The 23,181-nt window shown below is 45.1% G+C and overlaps 1 protein-coding gene across 7 annotated transcripts in view; it reads right to left on the bottom strand.

Moving 5' to 3' along the window:
• The window catches only part of SSBP2 (single stranded DNA binding protein 2), a 246,434-nt gene extending 225,326 nt beyond the window's left edge, over window positions 1-21,108 (bottom strand). For 2 of the 7 annotated variants that reach the window (XM_084801332.1, XM_084801336.1), the window contains exon 1: window positions 20,943-21,104. In XM_084801332.1, the coding sequence (XP_084657458.1) occupies window positions 20,943-21,004 (62 nt within the window). In that variant the 5' untranslated portion in view covers window positions 21,005-21,104. Of the gene's footprint in view, window positions 1-4,780; window positions 4,864-20,942 lie in introns of those variants that run through there. The other 5 variants (XM_084801326.1, XM_084801333.1, XM_084801335.1 and 2 more) reach the window with 4 other exon arrangements.
• Window positions 21,109-23,181: the final 2,073 nt, after the last annotated feature.

Genomic DNA, 23,181 nt, shown 5'->3' with positions numbered 1-23,181 from the left:
GCTTACTAAAACCTAGTTACATATCTGTGCATTTTAAGAAAGATACGAAACTATTCTCTACTGTGTCAAAGAAAACGGAATCCAAAATTTATTAAAGCATTATCAGGCTTATTGTTGTCTGGGGAAAGAACTCCCAAACAAAATTGTACATTAGTAAACCAGCCACAGGATGGCATTTCATGACTCAATTCCCTTTTTTTGTTAAGTTAAAGATCATAAGGGAAGAAGACAATATAAAACGAAGCTACGCCTGCTTCTGTGCCTTTTACACTCTCTTAGGAGCAGGGAAAAAAACAGGCCAATGTTCAATATGCTGTGCTGCTTCTATACTGTAATAGCCAAGGAAAACTTAGAATACACAACATAACAACAAACAAACATTGAATGTCTTAAAGGGCTGGCGGACAGAGGCTGTGATGTTCTCCCCCTTGGTGTCAGCTTACAGTTTGACAGAAACCTCTCTCTCTCAGGTCTGCTCTCCATGACAGTGGGCTGCTATGATTCAGAAACAGCTCATACATTTCATTATCAAATGGAGAGTCAGAATCATGGGAAGACTCACAACACAGAGAAGCTCCCTCCTACTCTACATAGGAAATGACTTAGAAAGCCTCGGGAAATTGAGTGGAAATATTTTCCTCTACTTCAACAGTACATAGACAGTGGCATTGTTGCCTCTCCTGTCAATAACTGATTTTAAAAAGATACAAAAATCACTTGGTGTGTTTCTCAAACAAACACACTATCTTATTCAAGAAAAAAAAATCTAATTGATCTGTCCATATTTAGTTGATTTTAAGTGAATATAAGCATGCTAAGTTATTAAAGAAAACTACATATGTATTTTGTTTCCAATAGCAGTGAGTATAAGCTCTGTCTCCTGCTGGACAGTACACATTATATTAAATACACTGATGCAATTGCATTTATTATATTTTATAACAATATAAAAAGATAGCCCCAATAGTCCTGGCTGCATTTCAAACCTCTAATCGGTCATAGGATGGCTTAAGTGTATTTTCTGTACTTTAATGACACAGAACCTTTTCTAACTTATACCTTACATTTTTAATTCAAATATATTTTCAAACAGTAAAATAGATCTTAGTAAGCAAGAACTTAGCAGTTATTCACAACACATTGTATAAATATCACCACTGACCACAAGGTAGCTTTATCATATCAGAAAACACACGATGAATAAATTAACTTTCTGTGCCCTCCACACATGCATTTGTTTCCAACGCATTTACCAATCCGTCTGTGGTATACCATCACTAGATAACATTGCTTGTGTTTAACACCTCAGGTTTCAGGGTGGTAAAAACGTAAACCCTGGGTCAGTGTCTACTTAAGAACTTCAGAGTGGGCCCCACCAGCCTTGGGGGAACTCTGAACCAACCCCTGGCTTTCCAGAACACGCTGTGGCTCCTCCTGAACCCTCTCCTGCCCTTCCCACGGCCCTTTCCTGCGACACTTGCCACAGCACCACTGAACTTTCTGTTTCTTGACAGGCTCGGGCTCTCAGCTCTGGCTGTCTCCCAAGCACAAGCTGTTCCCTGTGCCAAGCACCCTGTTCCCTTCTCTGGCAAAGTTCGCCTTGTCGCTGCTGGATCCCCACTGCCTTGTACAGTGCCTGGCAAACAACAAGACCCTGAAGAAATATTTAATGAGTGGATAGATGACAGAATTTACACCTTTTTTTTAACTTTTGCTTTTGAGGGAGGTATTTATTGGGAACTTGGAAAATGACCAATGTACACAGATGTTATTGTCTGTCATCTTTGTCCCTCAGACTTTTCCCATCTGTTCCTGGCCTGTGATAATCTTGTCTATTCACTTTTCTTACCTTCTTCCCCTCGCTCAAACACACTTTTGTTTTACTTGACTTTTTTTTTTTTTGTAGGGGGAGGGGCATTGCAGCGACAAGGTCTGCTGTAGTCCAGGCTGACCTGGAAACATGCAGTCAAGGCTGTTCTTGAAATCCAGATCCAGCCTCCACCTCCTGAGTGCTGTCCACTCCATGTGCACTACCAAACCCAGTCTTAAAACATCCCTTTGTTAAAAGATGTGTTGGAGAAAAGCTGGCGCAGATTCAGAGACACTGGCTCTTGGACAAGAGGGTGTAGCGCAGTGGTAGAGTAATTTCCTACCAGGTAGAAAGGTCTCTTCCCAGTGCTATACACAATAATGAAATAAAAGTGGGCTCTTCTGGGCTTCATGGTTTTAAGAAAGTTTTCATTTCTTTGTCACAATCCTCTTTTTTCTTGCCCCATTATGCCTCTCTCTGGCCATGTGTTCTGACTGACGCAAGAAACAGGGAGAAGACCTTACACCTATGTACGATACACATGGCACTTGAAGAACACTGCAATCCAGCGCCCAAGCACACATGCTACGTCATGGCTGCTTCGTCTTCTGGCCCTTTCTGTGAGTGCTCACTTCTCCACCAGGCCTTACTGCATGCACACAATTATTTGTATCCATTAAATCGTGTCTCCTGATAGTAAAAGAAGTAAATAATAAAACAAACGGTGGATTTTATTCAGGTGGCTTTTGGGTTGTTCTGTTTTTGGTTTTGTTTTCATTAAAAACTTCAAAATTCCCAGGCATGTGTGGATAGCAAAAAAAAATTCTGAAAGGTCATATGGTTATTTTTACTTTCTTCAACTTTGTTGATGGGGAGAAGCAACACAGACATCTACTCACCTCAGATAGGGAATCCACAACAGACCAATGTATGGATAACACCAAAGCACAACTGGGTGAGCCAATGAGTATTACAGAGATTACTTACAGGAGCAGAACTGACTCAGAGACAGCCGCATCACCATGGCCCACCTCAGCATAAATGGCAGCTCACAAAAGCTGGGGACCTGGAATATACCACACAGCCGCAGGCAGCTCTACAGACTGGAGAGCGAGCTTCCCTCCAACACTGACCTAAACCTCTTCCATGCAGCTGCTCTGCTCTCAGAGTCTTCTTGGCAGCTCAGTTTTTATTGCTTACTCTGGCAAGGAGAGGCCTAGTAAATCTGCTCTGTTTCAGGGACTTCCTGAAGCTATTTTGAACTGTTTACCTTCTTGCCTAGGGAACTTGATGCAGTACAGAGTGTTTTAATCTTGGGGAAAATGGTAATACAATAATTTTCCTTACCTGTATTTTTTTAAGCTATATTTTTTTCCATAATGTGTTTGATTGAAAAACTTATGGCCTACTGACTGGTAGGCACAGCAAGCAATTATTCATTTAGGGTGTTTGTTTGTTTGTTTTGTTGGTTTGATTTTTTAAGACAGGGTTTTTCTATGTAGGCTTGGCTGTCATGGACTCACTTTATACACCAGGCTGACCTGGAACTCACAGAGATTCGCCTGCTTCTGTCTCTCAGAGTGCTGGGATTACTGGAGTGCGCCACCATGCCTGACTTAATTTAGTTTTCTTAACTACACCACAATCGTTTCCCAATTATCTCTTAGAAATCACCCCTTTAATCTAAGATTCAGAAAGCTTTTAAAAATCAATTGACAAAAAGCTAACAATGTAACCCTTCCTAAAATTCATTTTAAAAATTTATACACAGTCACCTTCAATGCCTATCTACTTACTGGCTTCCTTCCCGCTCCCTAAAGTGACCCATTATTATCATTCTGTAATAAAACTTAAAGTGCAAAAATTAGACCATGGCAATTAACAAAACCTCTTCACGCTGTGAGAGAACCAACCAAAAGTTCCCATCTGGAAAATGTATCAGGTAAAAACCAATCCTTAATCCTTATCTCCTTGTAGTTAGTTTCTTTCTGCTTGTTCTTTCTCAAGGAAAGGCATTCTACATCGGCCATCTCCTTTGCTCTGCCTTTTTTCCACTCCCCACCACACTACTGCTGGCCAGGCGCGGTTACGCAGCCTATTTTTAGTCTCAGCCCTCAGGAGGCAAAGGCAATGGCAGCTAGACCTTCGTGTGCTCCTGGCAGGCCAGGGCTACATCTACATAGTGAGATTCTGTGCAAAAGAGAAAACACCTTGCACACTTGAGCTTACTCCATTGGAGCTTTTCTCACTCAGGGCGCAGGAGGAATCTTAATTTTTGAAATCCAGTCCTATTTAACATTTCACTCTCTTGTAGGTCTGGCAAAGTTAACCCGCGCCTCCCTTCTGGAAACTCCCCTTTCTTGACATGCCTTATGAGGGCCCCTCGTTTCTATTTGCTGATCTTTTTCAGTCTAAATTGCAATCTCTCTTTCTATCTGCCTTTTAAATATTGCCCAAGGCTCATCTTCAATTTCCTCACTGCCTCCTTCCACATTCCCAAGAAAGCATTTGCCCCCCTGCCTTATGTCTTCAAACGACACACAAGATACACAACAGAAGGAAGCTCGGGCCCTAGGACAGGTCCGTAACTAAGGCGCACTGGTCGAAGCCAGGCAGGACAGAGCATACATGATGCTAACAAGTCTGTTTCTTCACGTGAGTATTTGGCCACACTTGTACGTTTACTTGGTAAAAACTCTTATCAAGTTATGCAGTACAGGTAAACGCGTATTTCTGTTTGAATCCCATGCCTCTGTGAAGTTATTAAGTGAACAAGCTAACCCTGGCCATGGAGTCCAGCTCAGACTGTGTGGCTTAGGAGTCTGCTAAGCCTTGGCTTCCTTCATCAGCAACATGAAGCCAACTATCAGAAGGCCTGGAGTGACGCTCGCAGCACAAGTACTTCACGCTTCTGAATATCACGCCTCCGCCCCTCCCTTCTCGAGTCCAGTATCTTTCGCCTAGATTTACCCTCTGAACTCAAAGTCCTGCGCATACAGTCCCGCCCAAGCTGCTCCATCTCTAGGTATGAACGGCATCTCAGTCTGAACATCTCCCTCCTTAACGCCTTCTCATTCTTCTTCCTGTATTTCCTCCGTGTCTGTGACTGAAATAGAAGAGCCGTTTTAAAAGTCCTACCTTAACAGTGAGGGCCCTGAGCCCGGTACACTCTAGACCCTGAAACTTTTCCTTTACCAGGCCAAAAAAAAAAAAAAAGATAACCACATAAAATTGTATTGTTACAGCAGCTCACCTATTACAAAAGTTTACTAAGACAGCTGTCCCCTTCCCAGGCCTCTATATTTCTTTCAAAAGTACTCTGAAATGCATCTCATGATGTAACTTTTGTGCTTAACATTCCTCATCTCATAGATCAAGCCGTCACTCAAGGTTGCAACCAGACAGTTTAACTTACCTCACACGCTCTACAGTACCATCTCACCACACCCACTACACAGTGGTGCAGCAAACACAGCCGGCCCTCCTATGCTCACAGCGCAGCCTCGCTCCAGCAATACTCAGATACCCGGGGTCCATACGAACTTCTTTTGTCTGTACTCCAGAAACAATACAACTACCTACGTATTATTCACGTTGCACTAGATAATTACGTAATCTAGAGAGGGCTGAAAGGTGCCTGAGGGATTGTGGGGACACTACATGGAGACAGTACACCCTATCACATAGAAGACTTGAGCTTCCATAGGATTTAGGGTGCATGGGGCCCTAGGACAGACTGTAGAGTGGTTCTCTTTAATGCCGTCATGCCTGGGGGCATGCGTCTTTCTCTAGAATCTTCTCCCGCAGCTAGGATATTCCTGCCCTCTAGAACACAGCACCTTTCCTCAGACCTCTCCTGGAGCCTTCTGCCTACACAGTACAGCACTTGCTAGCAGGATAGTGACTGCTGACAGTGAGCCGCTCTGAAGAATAAGGCTACTATGGCCAGAGATGACTGAACCAACTCATCTGACTTAGGAGGGCTTAACAGCGGCTGACACGAAACAGACAACGCACTTTTTTTTTAAAAGTGGATAAAGGAATATACAATAGAAAGCAAGATTATTATAATCCCCATCTCGAGCCGGGCGTGGTGGCGCACGCCTTTAATCCCAGCACTCGGGAGGCAGAGGCAGGCGGATCACTGTGAGTTCGAGGCCAGTCTGGTCTACAAAGCGAGTCCAGGACAGCCAAAGCTACATAGAGAAACCCTGTCTCAAAAAACCAAAAAAAAAAAAAAAAAAAAAAAAAAAAAAAATAATCCCCATCTCATAAAACGCATTAAAAATATATACTCAGACATTTTTAAGCTAATTTTAAATGCTATTTTGGTAAATTTGACTTTTTAACCTCTATTTCCTTAAGACTGTTTTACACACACACACACACACACACACACACACACACACACACACACACACACACAAACCTGAAAGTTTCGTTTCAAGTTAAAGACATCATAAAGACTAAATATTGTGCTAGGTGCTTCCCACGTCTCCTCAGATGGCCCTCAAGTTCCCGTCCTTCCACAGTCCTGGGAGGCTTATCTGTAAGGACGACATGTCACCAAAGCCCTTGACCTCTGGCTTCAGAGATGAGCAGCAGCAGCAGCAGGAAGGCTCCTCCCTGCTGGGGCCCCAGAGGGCTTGACAGTGGCAGGCTGTGGGCCCTTTTGTACCACAGCGCCAGGAGGCTGGCCTTTTCCAAAACCGGATGCTGGCTCCTGTTCCCACTGATCCTTCAGGCCTAGGTAAACCTCTCCTTGCTAATGGCTGGGCACTCCCCTTCCTAGGTGCTAATTCTGCAGATATCTCTTTTTTTTTTCTTAATTAATTTATTTATCCACTTTACATTATGTCCATCGCCCCGCCCCCTCCCTCCTCTCCTCCCAGCCGCACCCGCCCTCCCTCTTCCCTACCCCCTCCCCTATTCCACCAAAAAAGGGAACCTCCCCTACCCAGCCACCCCAGCTCATCAAGTCACATCAGGACTGCGCATGCTCTCTTACCCTGGCCTGGCACGGCAGTCCCCACCAGGGCAAAGTGATCAAAAAGCTGGCAACAGAGTCCAGGTCAGAGACAGCCCCACCCCACCTCTTGCTCCCCTTACTAAAGGATCCACAGGAAGCCACAGCTACATCTGTGTGTGTGTGGGGGGGGCCTAGGTCTAGTCTATTCCTTGTCCTTAGTTGGTGCTTCAGACTCCACAAACCCCCCTGGGCCCTGGTTAGTTGGCTCTGTTGATCTTCTTGAGGAACTTCTGTCACCCCTAGGTCCTTTTTCCCTTCCCCCCACTTTTCCACAAGACTCCCTATGCTTCGACTAATGTTTGGCTGTGACTCTTAGAATGTTTCAAACCAGTGTTGGGTGGAGCCTGTCAGGGACAACTCTGCTAGGCTCCTGTCTGCAAGCACAGCAAGAGTATAGTTAATAGTGTCAGTGTTCGGCTCTCTCCCATGGAGTGAGTCTTGGGTTGGGCCAGGTATGGGTTGGACATTCCCTCAATCTCTGTTCTATCTTTATCCCTGCACATCTTGCCCGCAGGGTAAATCTTCATTAAACACTTTTCAATGTCCCTTTGAAGAGTCTATCCTGCCGGGGACCTAACTCTAACAGCCTATCAGCTGGTATCACTATTATAGCACTTGCTCTATTATCAGTTGTTGATGGGCTGGTGTTCTCCTCCCTCCACGAGGGGTCTCGGCTAGTTAGAGGGCATCCTCTTCGGACTCCATGGCCCCAGCTACTAGGAGTCTCAGCTCCCTCTCCTACCTTGCTCCCTCTCTTCAACCAATTCTGCTGTCTATTCTGAGTGAGAGTTAAGCGTCCTCCCCTTGGTCCTCCTTGTTACTTATCTTCCTTGGGTCTGTGCATTGTAGTGTATCTATCTTGTACTATAAGGCTAAATTCCACTTATAAGTGAGTACATACCATGTGCGTCTTTCTGAGTCTGGGTTAGCTCACTCATAGCTTCATTAAACACTTTTCAATGTCCCTTTGAAGAATCCATCCTGCCGGGGGCCTAACTCTAACAGCCTATCAGCTGGTGTCACTATGACAGCACTTGCTATGTTGTCAGTTCTCTTACCAGTGATAGTTGCCGCGCTAAAGAACTCCATCAGTATCTTTTAATGCTTCAGGAAAAACTTGCCTGTATCATCTTTCTGGCCCTGAAGTCCAACTCACTTACCTTACTCAATACAATCAAAACTCAAACTGAATTAGCAAGCTTTCCCCCAAAATGAACTGTGTACTGTATATTATGTATATGCTTATGTGCGACGGGTATTTTAGAACAGACACCTCATATAAGTTTTTTCCATGATGATTTTAAATGAAAGGATAATATCAATCACTAAGTTTAAATATTTATCCTATTTATTAATAGGAAGCTACTGCAGTAGCTTCCTATTAATAGTCCTTGCTTTAAATACTCTGGTATAGTGCAATCACCTCATAATTTTAATCTAGTATATGATGATAAAATAACAAATACTATATAATGAAAAAACAACGAAAGAATTATTTTTTTCCAGTAGTCATTTCCAGAGAAATGGCTGGTAACAGGCATTATATGGGTTATAGTACTTCTGGACCACATGGATCTTCCCAGAAGCCCTTGTTCAAAAACAAACAAGCAAGCAAAATCAACAGGCCATATGCACATTGGGACAACAGATAAAGGAAACTCATAATTGCAGATTTTTCTAGCTATTATATCTCCTATTTATTTCTGACTCCGCGGTTTACCAAGTAAAGTGACTTTTAAGAGCTAACTTGTCACTTCTTACACAAAAAGTGCAGCCTGAGGTCCTAATACATAGGACCTCTTGTATAAGTATTCAGATCCAGGTTGTTAAGCCTCAAATGCCGGCTTAGTGGGAAGTTACCAGTTCATAGTTATAGTTTCAGCTTGGGAAGGTAAGAAAGTCCTGGAAGTGAGGAGGTGGCTGCACAGCGACGTGAAGGTGATTAATGGCACTGAGCTGCACACCCAAAAACTAGTTAAAATGGCAGCTTTGTAGATACCATATACCATTACATACCACAGTAAAAGAGAGTGTCATTTACAGTGGAAGACCTTCCCTTCCTTTCTTAGAGAGAGGGGTACGGGTTATATTTTGATCATGAGATGTTTCCACAGGCTCGTGTGTTGAACACTTGGGTCAGCAGCTAGTAGGACTGTTCCCAGTGTTTCTGGAAATTTTAGGAGGTGAAGCCTACTGGACAAAGAGGTACCTTTGTGTGTGCCTTAAAAGTTATACCTAATCCCCAAGCCTTCCTCATCCACTATTTCCTTTCCAACCCAAGACAAAGAAAACTTATCCACCACACACTCCTACTATCTGACTCTGTGCCTAACTGCAAAGGGCCAGGCAACCTTGCCATGAATCCCGCCAGACAGTGCACACTGTTGATCTTCATTCCTCTTAAAAAGCTAACACAGGACGAAGTGGAGAGAGAAGAACTTCCCTTTCTCTACCTCTATTTCAACTTTCCAAACAACAGGAAAATGAATGGATTCCTGAATTTGAGACACTTAAGCAGGAAAAACACTAGTTCAAGTCTAACCTGAACCATATGGCAATGCTCTATCTCAGAAGACAAAAACATACAAGAAGGTCAAAACTAGCCTGAACCCCACATCCATTGATCCATTTATGGAAGAACAGCATATAGACTTCAAATAAAAATCAGATTTGTGAGTTTCCGTAGAGACTCCTCAAAGACCACAGGCTATTTACCAAAGCTCCAGCTTTTACCCTGGTGCTCAAAACACCAAACTGAGCTGGGGCCCAACTAGAGGCTGCATCCCAACTGAAGAGCATCCATGGTGCCAGGAGGTACTTGCATGCCACCGGCTGAGAGAAGTAGTCATCGACATCACCCAGCTACAAACCATACGCTGATGCAATAGCGGCAAAAATGTTATAGAAGTAACCTACCACCTTCTGATTGAGCTTAAGACCCATTCCAATAGAAGGAGCCTACATATAATACTGCTGAAGTGGTGTTTTTTTAAACTGACTATATAGGCCATAGGCCTGTGGGAACACCTAATACTATTCTCCTAAAGAAATGGCAATAAGACAGCAGGCTACCAAGAAGAGACTTGATACCCTATGAGCATATACAGGGGGAGGAAGTCCACCTCAGTCACAGTCATAGGGGAGGGGAATAAGGGGAAAATAGGAGGGAGGGAGGAATGGGAGGATACAAGGGATGGGATAACAATTGAGATGTGATATGAATAAATTAATAAAATATATTTTTTTTAAAAAGAAAGAAACAGCAATGACGTACTGCTATACCCATAGATCAGGGTACCAGTCAGGCCTCACAGAGAAGCTTCCTCTAGTGGTACATGGTAGTTAATGCAGAGACCCACAATGGGGCAGCAGGCAGGACATGAGACTCTGGAGTAGTCCGCACTCAGTGGGGTGCCTTTATCAAACTCCTCCCCTCAAGACTCAAGGCTCTATGCAGAAGAGGACGCAGAAAAAAAAAAGTAAGAGCCAGAGGTGATAGGTGACACTGAGGAAACCTCATCTTCCAGACACACGACCAATACACATATAAACTCAGAGACTGTGACAGCACGCGCAAGTTCAAGTGACGGGAAAGGAAGTGATGCCAAGTCCCACCCCTAACCAAGAAGCCATTCGGAATTGATTCCCACTGGTGAAGGGAAAAGTCGGTTTTCTCCAATACTGTGTCACTGGGTATATTTTAACCACACCACAGGGCAAGTCCCGTGCCTAAAAGTGGTTTTGTATTTCTTGGTCTCGCTGGTTTTTGTTTATTTGTTTAGCTCGTCACGGTTTTTGCCGTAAAATGCTCTGTGAGGGAGAGAACATGAAACTGGGTGCGTAGGGAGGTAGAGAAGATCTGGAGGAGGTAGGGGATGAAAATAATATGATCAAAATACAGCGTAGGTAAAATTTATTTTTAAAATAAAAAACTAAATCAGTTTTGTTTGTTTTATTCATGACGTGACACCTTTTGAATTACATAATTGTGTAAATTGTGTTTAATATACTTTAACAATATATTTTTCTTTTAACCAAAGTACTGCTAAACTTGTAACTGACATCTGACCTATATGATTCTCTATTGAATCATACTGCTCGTTAATCCTCTATTCATCCCCTCCCATTCAAGGGGGCAGCTAACTTCTAATGGAAGGAAAACCAACAACCTGGAAGCAAAACATTCAAATTATGGCTCAGGTTAAATGCTAGTTAAAAACTAAAATTATGTATTTTAAGTATGGCTTAGCTCTGCCACATACTACCTGTTTTATCCTAGCTAAATTAATTTTCATTTACAAATCATGACAATCAATAGAGAATTAAACAAAGTATGTCAAAATACCTAAAAAATATAAAACACAATTTTACTTATATTATTGATTTTTATTGCATAGATTATGTCAATTTTTTATGAAAATAGGCACATATATTCATTATATGTAGGTAATGTCCCCAGCTCTAAAATTCTAAGAAAAACTACTCTTTACCTATATATTTTTTAATCCTTTGAAGTTATGTAATTCTAGTACCAAACTGTTAGTCTAATGTATTTTGATGCTAATTAATCAAAGGCCATCACCCCTGGGCAGGGCAAATGAGACAGGTGTGGCTAAGGTTCCCAGGACTGGGGAGACAAAGAGATTCTTGGGAAAAAGAGAGACCAGAGGAGAGAGAGAGAAGGTTGCGCCATCATGGGTTAAGTGGAGAAGCACATGGGCAGCGCGGATGGAGACTTGGCCCAGATGAGCAACATTAGCAAGTATGTGGGATTATGGATGGGAGGTAGAAATTATTAGAAGCAGATGACATGGGATAGGGGCAGGGAGCCCGTACCTGCCCCACTATGGGAAGCAGTTTAGGGGATTAATATCTGCCCTGCCCCGGGTTAAGGCTATTTTAAAGTATAACAAGTGTCTGTGCCTGGATTGATTGCTAGCGCGATAGAAAATACTACCGTAATAATAATTATAGGCTTGATAATAAACATTATTAGGCCATACTGGTAATTTAACTGCTGAAAATGTGGGGAGAATGAGCTAGATATAGTGACACACCGGTGGAATATATATTTGAAGTTGATTGCATCTCTAATTTATTTATGCCACAAGTATAATAAATCCAAACAGTGTGCTACGTAAAACAGTGGAATACATTGGTGAATAAGCCATCCTGTCCTCATATAATGTCCAATATAAAAAGAGAAATGAGACATCAAAGTGAACAGAACACATATAATTAATTTTGAAACAAAAATGGCCAGTGAGGGTTGTTAGAAAATCATCCAAGCTTATCTGGAAGGTCAGGAGACGGTACCAATTGTACCCATCTGTTGTTAACTCAACAGCCCTCGAGTGTTCACTAACGTGTGTGTGTGTGTGTGTGTGTGTGTGTGTGTGTGTGTGTGCGTGCAGGTGATCAGTGGCAGACAGAGGACAAACTCAAAGGGCACTGTCCACCTTGCTTTTTGAGGCAGGGTTGCTCACTGGCCTATGGCTTACTCACCAGGCTCAGGTGACTGGTCCGAGAAGCCAATGATACGGCTGTTCCAGACTCCCAGTACTGGGATCACATATGGGACACATACCACCATATCCAGCTTTTTTACACGAGTACTGGGCACTCACCTCAGGTCCTCAGGTTTGCACAGCAAGGGCTTCACGGACCCAGCTCTTTCCCCAACCCTAACATCAGCTCTTCCTCTCTAGAGGAGGCAACATCACTGTAAAAGCTTAACTGTTTTCCCTGGAACAACTACACACACACCCTTAGGGCTTGGGAGATTAGAGACCTCCGCCTCTACTACCTAGGAAGAGCGTACACCAACTGTATTCACATCCCAGTTCCTCGAAAACAAAAAACAAAAAACAGAAACAGCAGGACATGGTAAGTGCCTCGCGGAGGCCGAGAGAGGCAGGCCAGCCTGGTCTACAAAGCCCAAGACAGTCAAGACTACACAGAGAAACCCTGTCTCAAAAACAAAAACAAAAACACCCAAAACAAAACAAAATCCAGCTGAGTACACTTTTTACCTTGACTCACACTTTGCATGTCCTTGAACAATTGTGCAGAGGCATATGAACTCCCCTTAGTGGTAGTTCAGGCCCGCCTGAAATTCTCCTGCCTTGACTGTATCAGTATCAGTATCAATTACTCGGCCACTTCTCCAGGAACTCTTCTCTGTGGCTACCCAATCTAATACAGCTCCCCGGCCATTATCTATCACATCCCCACACTGTACTACTTTTATGGCCAAAATAACTGTCCAAAAATCGCCTAGTACATTTGTTTATTTGCTTATTAGCAGGCATTACTCCAACAAACTTTACCATTCCACAAGAGCAAACTTCACAGTACCGTCTACCTCAGCCTCACAGTTCTTGCTGCTGTGTCTAAGGGAGCAGAGTGGGATGTTTACAGGTCAGGGAGTGAACTGGGGCTGTTTTTAAGGCAGTGATGGGAAGACTATCTTCTGTATCAGCAGCTGGTCCAAGGGAAGTATTACCTTGTTTAATAAAGACCACACAGGAGACCTCACAGTTCAGGACAGGTTTCCTTCCTGACTGAGAAACCTTACCTTCTCCTGCCTTTGACTTTTTACAAGAAGTATTGCCAGGCACCTGCAGCACCGCCAGCACTGCAGGGATGGCAGAAAGGCTGGTGCTGAGCTGTCCTGTTCTTGAACTACTCCATCAACTCTGAATTACTCCCTCAGATGCTGTGGGATACTGATTGATTTTTAAAACAGATTAATTAAGCCATTTGCTATGCCCTGTTTTGATACTTAGAGGCAAAAACATTGCAAACTCTTAAGTTTCATTGTATCATTGAGAGGTAGAACAGACCTACAGTCTGTGGGTTTCCAAAAGGTTAAATGAAATGAATGAAATAAGGGCCAAGGGAAAACAAAATGTTCAAGTCAGAGCCTTACTGATTTTGTTACTATTAAGTAGTGAGCTTCTATGACAAAGCTGCACACAATTTGTAGTTGCAAGTTTGCAGAACGTGATCATTTTAATTGTTTTCAGTGTCTCTAGTTTTATTTATTTTGTTCACTTTACATCCTGATTATAGGCCCCTCCCTTGTCACCTCCAGGTCCCAGCCTCCCTCCTTTATCTCCCCTCCCCCTTCCCCTCGATCTCAGAAAGGGACTCCTCCCCCTAACATCTGACCTCAGCCTATCAAGTCTCATCTGGACTGCCTGTACCTTCTTCCTCTGTTCCCTGGCAATCACTTTAATTTTTATGTAACAACTTATTACACGGTAATTCCTCCGCTTAGATTTGGGCCATTCATAAAGCAGCCTTTGGCTTTTTTGATCTCAAATTGGAAGCTGGTAAACCAGAAGAGAACAGGCAAGTATCAGGTCACTTACAAAAGTGACCATTAGTTTCAGGCGCTGGCCTGCTTTGGCACCAACTCTTCTAACTTTCACATTTTATTCTTGCCTTCCATCACAAACACTTCATTGGTATTTTAATGTGGCTTGAATGCACAATAAATTAAAATTAAAACTGTATTAGTAATTAAAACTATGCTCTTCAATAGCTACAACTACAAAAACACTTAAAAACAGGAAGACGAGTAACAAAGTGCTGTGCTTCAGTTTCTAGCTTAGACAATGCTGAACTTTTTTATATCATGCATATAACATGAAGTTAATACAAAATATAAAAATAAGATTTTGCCAGATCATTGGTTCAAGCTCACTGTAATGCAAGCATCATAGTGGCTCCTCATTGGCTGATAGGGGTCCTGAGTGAAATACAATCATCAGAGTTCTTAAAGTAAAATATGAGTGTTACCAGAAAACAGTATCAACTGATGTTTGTCTTTTAAAAGGTGATGGACTAGAAAGATTAAATACACAGACAGGTGATAGATATACTACTGCATTAGGACTACCTAGGCTGGTTCCAATAAACGTCTGCTCTTATAACTATCTGAAAATATGAATATCTCCACTATTGGGGATCCTTTAGCCATTAACATACTCTGACAAAAATTACCATCATGGCCAACACTGAATCTAAAACCTCCATGAAAAAAAAACCTCTCTTTTTGTTTCTGTGATCCTGCCATACAACATGCAACACTAACAGTTTGGGAGGGCAAGCACAGCTTCTGCTGGGACCCGTGGTGTGCCACCATTTTAGTGTGTGTGTGCTTTCAGTGCAGCAGTCAAGTAGCTCTCTGTCACCCACTAACTTAAACAATGCCTTGGATAAACAGCTGTTGTGTACATAAAATACATACAAAATCTAATAAGCACTCTTAAAATGTGAATGTTTTCAATTAATCTTTATTCAAAATTATCTTCAAAATGTAAACATACATATTATTCCAAAGTTGTCGCAAGTCCATTTTTTTAAAAATATGTTCTTGATGAATTTAAATGTTTTAACATATGTTGACCAAGGATTAACAATGTCACGAGCGCTCACGTAACTACTGTCTTTCTCACAGTGCCATCAAAGCAATCGTGTACAGCAGTAGAGAACAAGGCCACGAACGACGGGCCGAAGCACAGTTGTAGGCGCGCATGTGCCTCAAGGTGTCCTCAGAGTTGGAAAGCTGTAAGCGGGGACCTCACCCTACGTCCCAACACTAACTTATGGTTATGATCACCATGCTTCTTCACCTGTAAGCTACAGGGGTGAAAGGTCAGCCTCCACCTGGGCATCCAGTCCTTGCTCCAGAGCATGCTCTGATTTTAAACAATACAATTCTGCTTCCTAGCAACAACTCGAGTTGGAAGCCCCATCTGGTGCGCTGCTACGGACTCAAAGTGAATGATCTTCCTCTTCATCGGGGATTGTTTTTAATGAGCAAAGTGGCCTTGAAAGTATAAAAAAAATAGACCTTTTATATTTTTTGTTGGCTCTTAAAATATATAGTATTTATAATACTACTTTTAAAAATTACACTATATATCTGTGATTTCCAGGCCAGCCTGGTCTACAAAGCGAATCCAGTCAGCCATGGCTGTTACTTGGTAGTGCATGCCTGTAATCCCGGCACTTAAGAAGCAGAGGCAGGTGGATGTCGGTGTGCTGGAGGTTAGCCTTGTCTACATAGGAAGCAGAGGCAGGTGGATGTCTGTGTGCTGGAGGTTAGCCTTGTCTACATAGGAAGCAGAGGCAGATGGATGTCTGTGTGCTGGAGGTTAGCCTTGTCTACATAGGAAGCAGAGGCAGGTGGATGTCTGTGTGCTGGAGGTTAGCCTTGTCTACATAGGAAGCTCCAGGCTAGCCAGGGCTACATGGTAAGTTGCTATAACTGGTCATCTCTGTTTCTTTCTTCACATTAATTCCTGTATAGACTGGGGTTGGGGGGGGGCGATATTCTTTTCCTAAAATAAAATACATTAATCTCACAGCTAAAATGATATTTCAGATCCAAATTTCTCGGTATTTTAGAGGAAGTATACTGGAAGTTGGGAGGAGAGTTCCCAGCACAGATCTCTCACTGGCCTTAGAAACCCTGTGGGCTGGGAGGTCACCAGGGAAGAGCACCTCCCTCCCCAAAAGAGTAAACTAGAAATCTTAAATTGTGCCACCTGTTCATCAAACAAGTTTCTAAAGAGATCTGTATTACTTCATCGGCCTTATTTCCCTCAAAAAAGAAAAAGAAGGAAGGAAGAAAGAAAAAGGAAAGGAAGACTGTAATTCTGCTTGGTAGGGATATTTTAATGATGACAGAGGAGAACAAGGTGACAGCAGATACTAACCCCTAAAAACTCCTCCTCATAGCATGTAAGTGTTTTTCAGGGTGCAGCCACTTAAAGGAGCAGACAGTCAATTTGATTTCAGAATGTTCAACTATGTGAACCGACGTCGAAACACCAAAGCTGCTTTTCAATGTCCCATGCTGTAGCTTAACTTCTATGTTTAATAACTACCTGATAAATGTCACTGTTTGCTATGTGTCCCTCCTGCCCATCTTCAGCTCCTAGCAAATTCTTCTTTCAGGATCATAACATAAGCTAAATAATGAGAAGCTGAGCGAGTAGCTCAGCTGGTAAAGCGCCTGCCCGGCATCCCATAAAAATGGGTGTGGTAGTACACACCTATAATTCCAGTAGTGAGGTGGAGGCAGGGGGGTGAAAAGTTCAAGGTCACCCTTGCTTGGTAGGGACTTTGAAGCTAGTCTGGACTACAGGAGACCTTACCTCAAAAAAAAAAAAAAAAAAAAAGAAAAAAGAAAAGAAAGTATCAAAGCATCAGTATCAAAGCTCATCACTACTTCCTTGGCAGTGTGGCTTAAAGTTAAACATATTTCATACAGAAACTGCTCACAACTATTCTATTTAATGTAATATTGTCTGTGATCCAACAACATTTCTGGAAAGAAAGTCTAAAGAGATAAGGATTCTTCTTGATTTTGGACTCCTGCTTCCTTCTCCCCCACACCATAACCTGCCAACATAGAGAGCTTCAAGCACTGGGATAAAGCAGTGGTCAAGCATAGCTGACCCAATCTTGCTGTATCTGATTATGTACTTCTGTCCCCTCAATCGGTGACACCCTATCCAAGACAGGGAAGGTAACCCGGCCACCAAAGTGTGTCTTTCAGCTCAACGACAAGTGCCAAAGCTGGGGCAACCTTTGTCCCACACAGCTTCCCTCCTTCCTAGTATCTTGTCCCTGGGTTGTTCCTTAATCAGACAGGGATCCAGTCTTGTTACTTCCATGGAGGGAAAAGCTGCCTATCAGGATTATTGGGAGAACAAGAAACATGAATAAAGGGAAAATAAACACATCAGTCTCAACATAGAGATGGCAAAAACAAAAAACAAAAAAAACAAGAGTTATCTCTGCTGTATTCTTGTTTGGGGATTTTTTTTTTAAATAAAACTAGATATAAATATATATAGAACTCAACTTGTGTGTCCTTACAGTGAAAACTCTGCACGTTGGGAAGCTCCCTTTGCGTCTGACACACTCATCAGCAGGGTCCTGGGTGCTTCCAGTATTACAGCACCAATAAAAAAAAAAAAAAAAAAAAAAAAAAGCTTAAGAGAAGAAATAACAAGTACTGTTCCCTATTCTAAAGAAACAAGCATTACAGGGAAAGCTAAATATAAACAACTAATTACACAATTATTTAATTACCAATTTGATCAATGTGATAAGGAAAGTACTAAAGCCAGTGTCAATAATCTAACAGGATCAGAATTAAAACGTCTTTGCAAACATGCCCCTTCCTCCAGGGTTGCTGAAGTACTCTCTGTAACTAAACCCACTACAAACCTTTGAGTAGGCTTGACCTGTTTGCTTTGTAAAACAATGAAATACACAATTAATCTGACCCTAGCCAATTTCTATGCTCAGAACTACAAAACAGTATTTTAGAAACTGTGCAAGCGACAAGTTAATTTCAGGTACTCTATATAGTGATCTCTTGATGCGAGAAAGCCAAGAATTCATGCAGATAGGCGCTTGTCAGCCATCCATTATGAAGCTCTATGAGGATTCACACTCTTGATTATAAAGCTATGATGTTCACGACTCATTTTGCAGAGTAGATTTATAAAAAAAAAAAAATGTACTCGTATTCAGTACTGAAATATAAATTGTGATTTTTTTTTTAAAAATACTGAAACAGCCTTAAGTCACTTAGTAGGGATTTCTTCATCCCTCGGCTGCCTCTTAAAATCGGCCACCTTAAAAATTAAAAACAAAAATCTGTTGCCGCATCTTTAACGGCAACTTCAGAGTTTCCTATCTTCTGTAATGAGTACATCCATTCCAGTAAACAGAGACAACAGTGATCAGACCAACTCTACCACTAAATATGATTCTATAAAAAATAGGGTGTGCTTCAATGTTTGTCTTAAGATTTGCTAGGAATGAACCCAGAACAGCACTGTCACTTCTCCAAAAGTGGCCTCTACCTGTCTAGACCATAAGGCAAAGCCAGCTGAGAATCCCTCCTGCCAACTGTAGTAAGTGGAAGAAACAGCACCATCTAGCAGAGCCCTCATTACTTGGCTCCTAAGAGTTGGTCATACTTGGTGTTCTCAGTTTGGCAGATCTAAGAGTAAAAGTGGCAGTGACTTGTTTTTCTGATAGAATCAGAGAATTAGAGCTAGAAAGGACCAAAGCATGCCAAGTCCAACCTCCTTGTTGTCTCGGCACTGAAAATCAATTTTATTTTTTGTTTTTTTTTTTTTTGTTTTTTTTTTGTTTTTTTTTTTTTTTTGGTTTTGGTTTGGTTTGGTTTTTCTTTTTTAAGGAATGAGACTATAGAATTGACTCAGCTGAATGTCAGCCATTTCTGGGAGTCAGGCTAAAACCTAAATTACTTTAATACCAAAATTCAGTCAAGCCCCAGTAAGATTCTGTTTTTAATATATTACAATTTCTTCATTCCCCATAATGTGAAGTCCAGGTATTTTATAATCATTAAAGCATCCCCCTTCAGATGTTTGCATCAGACATTACAGCCAAATGACTCATAAGCACAAACTAGTATTTTAAACTCCAAGTCCAGTAACTACAGTTTCTTAAACAGGCAATAAACACTATGTTTTATATATTCCTTGTCACAGCAAGATCTTAAAAATATCGGGAGGGGGGGACCAATAGCATCTCTCCATTAATTTTGTTGTTGTTTTGTTTTGTTTTCCTACATCAAGGCCTGCCACCTCTAAACCCTATGGGAATTGTGTGTATGTGTGTTGCTGCCAACATGCAGATTAGAAAATGTTCCCCTCCCTAGGGCACAAAAAACTTTCAAGGGGAACACTAACAGCCTAAAGCAAGGAGGGAAACTCGGTAGCCTACACATTAGATTTTTATTTACGAAGCTATTTTTGTACGCAAGGGATCCAAAGTACCTCTGGGAAATACTCTCGCTTTCCCCCAGCCCTCTCAGTAAGTCACTGTGTTCAAGGATAAGCTCGACCCTCAGTGCAGACCCAGCTAGAGGGATTCAGTCTGAACATCTGCACACAGGGGGAAAAAAAAAAGGAGGGAGGGTTCCTCCTCAGTGTCACAGTCACTATTCGCTCTCATTTTAGTAACAACCAAATCGCCGTTACAAGTACACAAGAATAGCAGCCAACAAGCCAGCTAGCTCCGCGGCGTGCCGCGACCGTGGCACCCCGGCTCGCCAGCGTCTTCCGGGGCTCCCACCGAAGTGACCACCTGTATCTCCCACGACCCAGCCGGGCGGCTTGCGCCCAGCATCTCTGCCGCAGCCCCCCGTTCCGACCCGCGCGCCGCGTCCACGCCGCGGGCAGCCCTCCTCGCGGGGCCGCCACGGCCCACGGGAACTGCCCTCCGCGCCCGCGGCCACCGCCCCCGGGGACGCAGCAAGTCTCAAAAAGTTCTGGGGCCGCCGGCGAGCGGGTGAGCGGCGAGAGGCAGGAGCGCCAAGCTCCCGCCGCCGACCCCGCGCGGGCCGGCACACTTTCTCCTTCCCGGACCTCGGCGCTCCCACCCCCCAAACTTCCCGGGGGTCATCCCGCCCTCAGGGCCTGAGCTGGGAGAACCCACGGACCCGCGTCCCTGTACCCGTCCGCCCGGCCCACGCCCGCACTTGCCCTCCGCGCCCCCACGGGGCCCCGCTTCCGCCCACCGCGCGCCCAGCCCGCCGCCCTCTCCTCGCCCCACGCTCGGGGAGCCCCCCAAGCCGCGGCCCCGTCGGACCCCAGCGCCCCGCGCCCCGCACCCCGCAGCACCCCGCGCCCCGGCCCGCCGCGCGCGGCGGCCCGGCCGTCCGAGACCACAAGCTCCAAAGTTACTTTGCGAGGAGGTGAAGCCGCGGGTGGTTCCCCTCAACCACCCAAACAAGTTTCCATCCCCGCCGCCGCCCCCCGCCACGCGCGTCCCTGCCGTCGCCCGCTGCCCGGAGGCCACCCGCCCGGGGGGCTCCCCGTAGAGGCCGGCTGCTCCCCCGAACCGAGCGTCGCCGTCGTCCCCCTCCACCCCACCCCACCCACCTCGCTCCCGCCCCGCACCTCCTCCCTTGCAACCCACCCCCGGCTCCCCCTCCGGCGGGGCGGCCGTGTGGCTGCGGTTCCCGGAGTGTGCGAGTGCGTGCGCGAGTGTGCGCGCGTGCGAAGGCGGAGGTGGCTGCGGCGCGGAGACACTCACTTCTCCCGGGCCTGGCTGTCGGACGGGACGGCGCTGCTGTTACTCTTGCCTTTGCCGTACATGCTTGTGCCGAGAGCAGCTCCCACTGTCACGCACCTGTCAACCCATCACAGCCTCCCCGGGAACAGCCCCGTCCCCATGGCGACCCACGCAGCCACCCCCACCATTGGCCACCCCACGCCAGAGCTCCGCCCTCCTCGCCCTGGCAACGCGAGAGACTGACAGGCCTCCCCTCCCTCCGGCCTGCCGGAGCGCGCGGCGGCGGCGGCGCGGCCTGAGCGGCAGTCTCCTCCCTCCTTCCCTCCCTCCCCGGCTCCCTCCCTCCCTCCCTCCTTCCCTCTCCGCCGCGCTCCCCCCCTCCCGCTCTCCTTCTCCCCCTCCCCCTCCGAACCCGGGCGCTAGGGGGGAATTAGAAACTGCTCTAGAAGGATTTTAAACAACTGGCTGTTCCCTCCGCCGCCGCCCCGCCCCCCGCGCCGCCCGCGCCCGGCTCCTCACTGGAGAGAAGGCGCGGGGAGGAGGGGAAAGTGCGGCCTGGAGTGCCTGGCAGCGACTGCGGAACGGGAGTCGCGGCGGCCCCAGACTTCGGGGCGCCCCGGCGAGTCCACGGAGAGACCCGCGGCCCCAGCCCCGGGGGACCCCTCCAACCTCCTCTCTCGCCCCTTCCCGGCCTGACACCCCACGCCGGCACCCTCGTGCCTACTCTCTTGGGGTGTCGCCCCAGCCCCGCTCCCGGAGGGCCAGCTGCAGGCTGGCGACGCCCGCTCTGAACCCTCGACCTTCGTGGCTGAAGGACTGAGCGAATCTCCTTCTCTTCCCCATCCCCCCCCTCCCCGGAGGCATTGCGCCTCCCTCTTGGGGCGCCCGCCGAGGTGGTGTCGCCAGCCCTGAGACCGAGCCCTGAACCCCAAGGGGGCACCCTGCCTAGTGCCGACCTCCTTTCTTAAGAGGGGAGCACGCCCCCAAAGAGGCCAAGCGACCAGCTCCTGGGACCGCAGTGGCCCACTGCCTTGGCCCCTTCCTCGCCAGCGTTCTCCCCAGATCTGCGGCAGACACAGGGCCCAGGCATTCTCCTCCACTCAGCCTGTTTTAATAGTTTGGGTGGGCGATGTCATTTCAGTTTGACCCCTGGACTGGAAAGAATCAGAGAAGGCCCTGAAAGACAGCCCTGTACTTGCCCTGCAGAAAAGGCCTTAGAGCTCAAGGTGTGCAAAGCTGTGCCCGAGCTGAAAACTCCCCGAGAATATTTTTGGATCCAAGTCCCTAATCTCATCTCAGTGAATGCGCAAAAAAGTTTCTCAAGACACAAGCAACCTGGTTTCTGATAGACTCCATCCTTTATTTTGTCGGAGATCCTTGGCTGTAAAATCAGACAGGGTGGAAATCGGGTTGAGAGAAGAGATGAGCTTCAAATGGGAGGTGACAAGGGAAGAGAGAGGTGCCATAGGGGGAGGACAGGGAAACCTCAGAAAAGGATGAATTGAGGAGGAGGAGGAACGGTTATGCTAAGGGAAAAGGAAATAGCATTCAAATGAGGAAGCATACCTTTCTATTGCCGCACATCTCTAAGCATTTAGCAGTCGGGATCATAAAAATGCATATGGAGACGCGGAGATAGATGCGAAGCAGAGAAAAGGAGCTTGTGGGTTCTGATAGCAGGTGACAGAAATAAAGCCGCAGAAGGTTAAGGAAGGGCAGGGAGTGGGAAAGAGGTAGAGAGTCAACATGTTTGGCAACCGAATATTAATCAAAGACCGGAGGGAAAGGAAGAGGACGGACTTCCACGGTGTGAACGAAAAACGAGGCGGGAAAGTAAACTATAGAAACAGAAAGAAGACTAGAAGAAACTGTTAAAAGGAGGCGTGACAAAAATAATAATAATAATAAAGGTCAGAGCTGGTTTAAAATACATACATTTCTATAGAAGAGACAATAAATAATTAAGCCAGTCACAGAAGCCAGTATAAAGTATGGAAGGTGATATTGGCTTAACTAGATCAGTCCCGAAGAGAAATAATTCGCCATTTCAAACTCTAAAACTGCCCTTCCTGTTTCATATGACCCACAGTGGTGACTGAGAGATGGCCTGCAGGTTCTCCATTCCAGTCCTAATGACCTGCAGCGATTTGGGGGCTTGGAACATTGCATTCGTGGACGATGAAGAACAAGAAGAAATGGCACCGGGCCAGCCAGCAATCCTCTCTTCCAAAAAAAAATTGCTCAAAATACTCAGATATAT

The sequence above is a fragment of the Acomys minous genome (genome assembly GCF_964271855.1).
Source record: "Acomys minous genome assembly, chromosome: 11".
Taxonomy (NCBI): Eukaryota; Metazoa; Chordata; class Mammalia; order Rodentia; family Muridae; genus Acomys; species Acomys minous.
The sequence above is the reverse complement of the archived record's forward strand: the minus strand, read 5'-3'. Positions and strand labels throughout refer to the sequence as shown.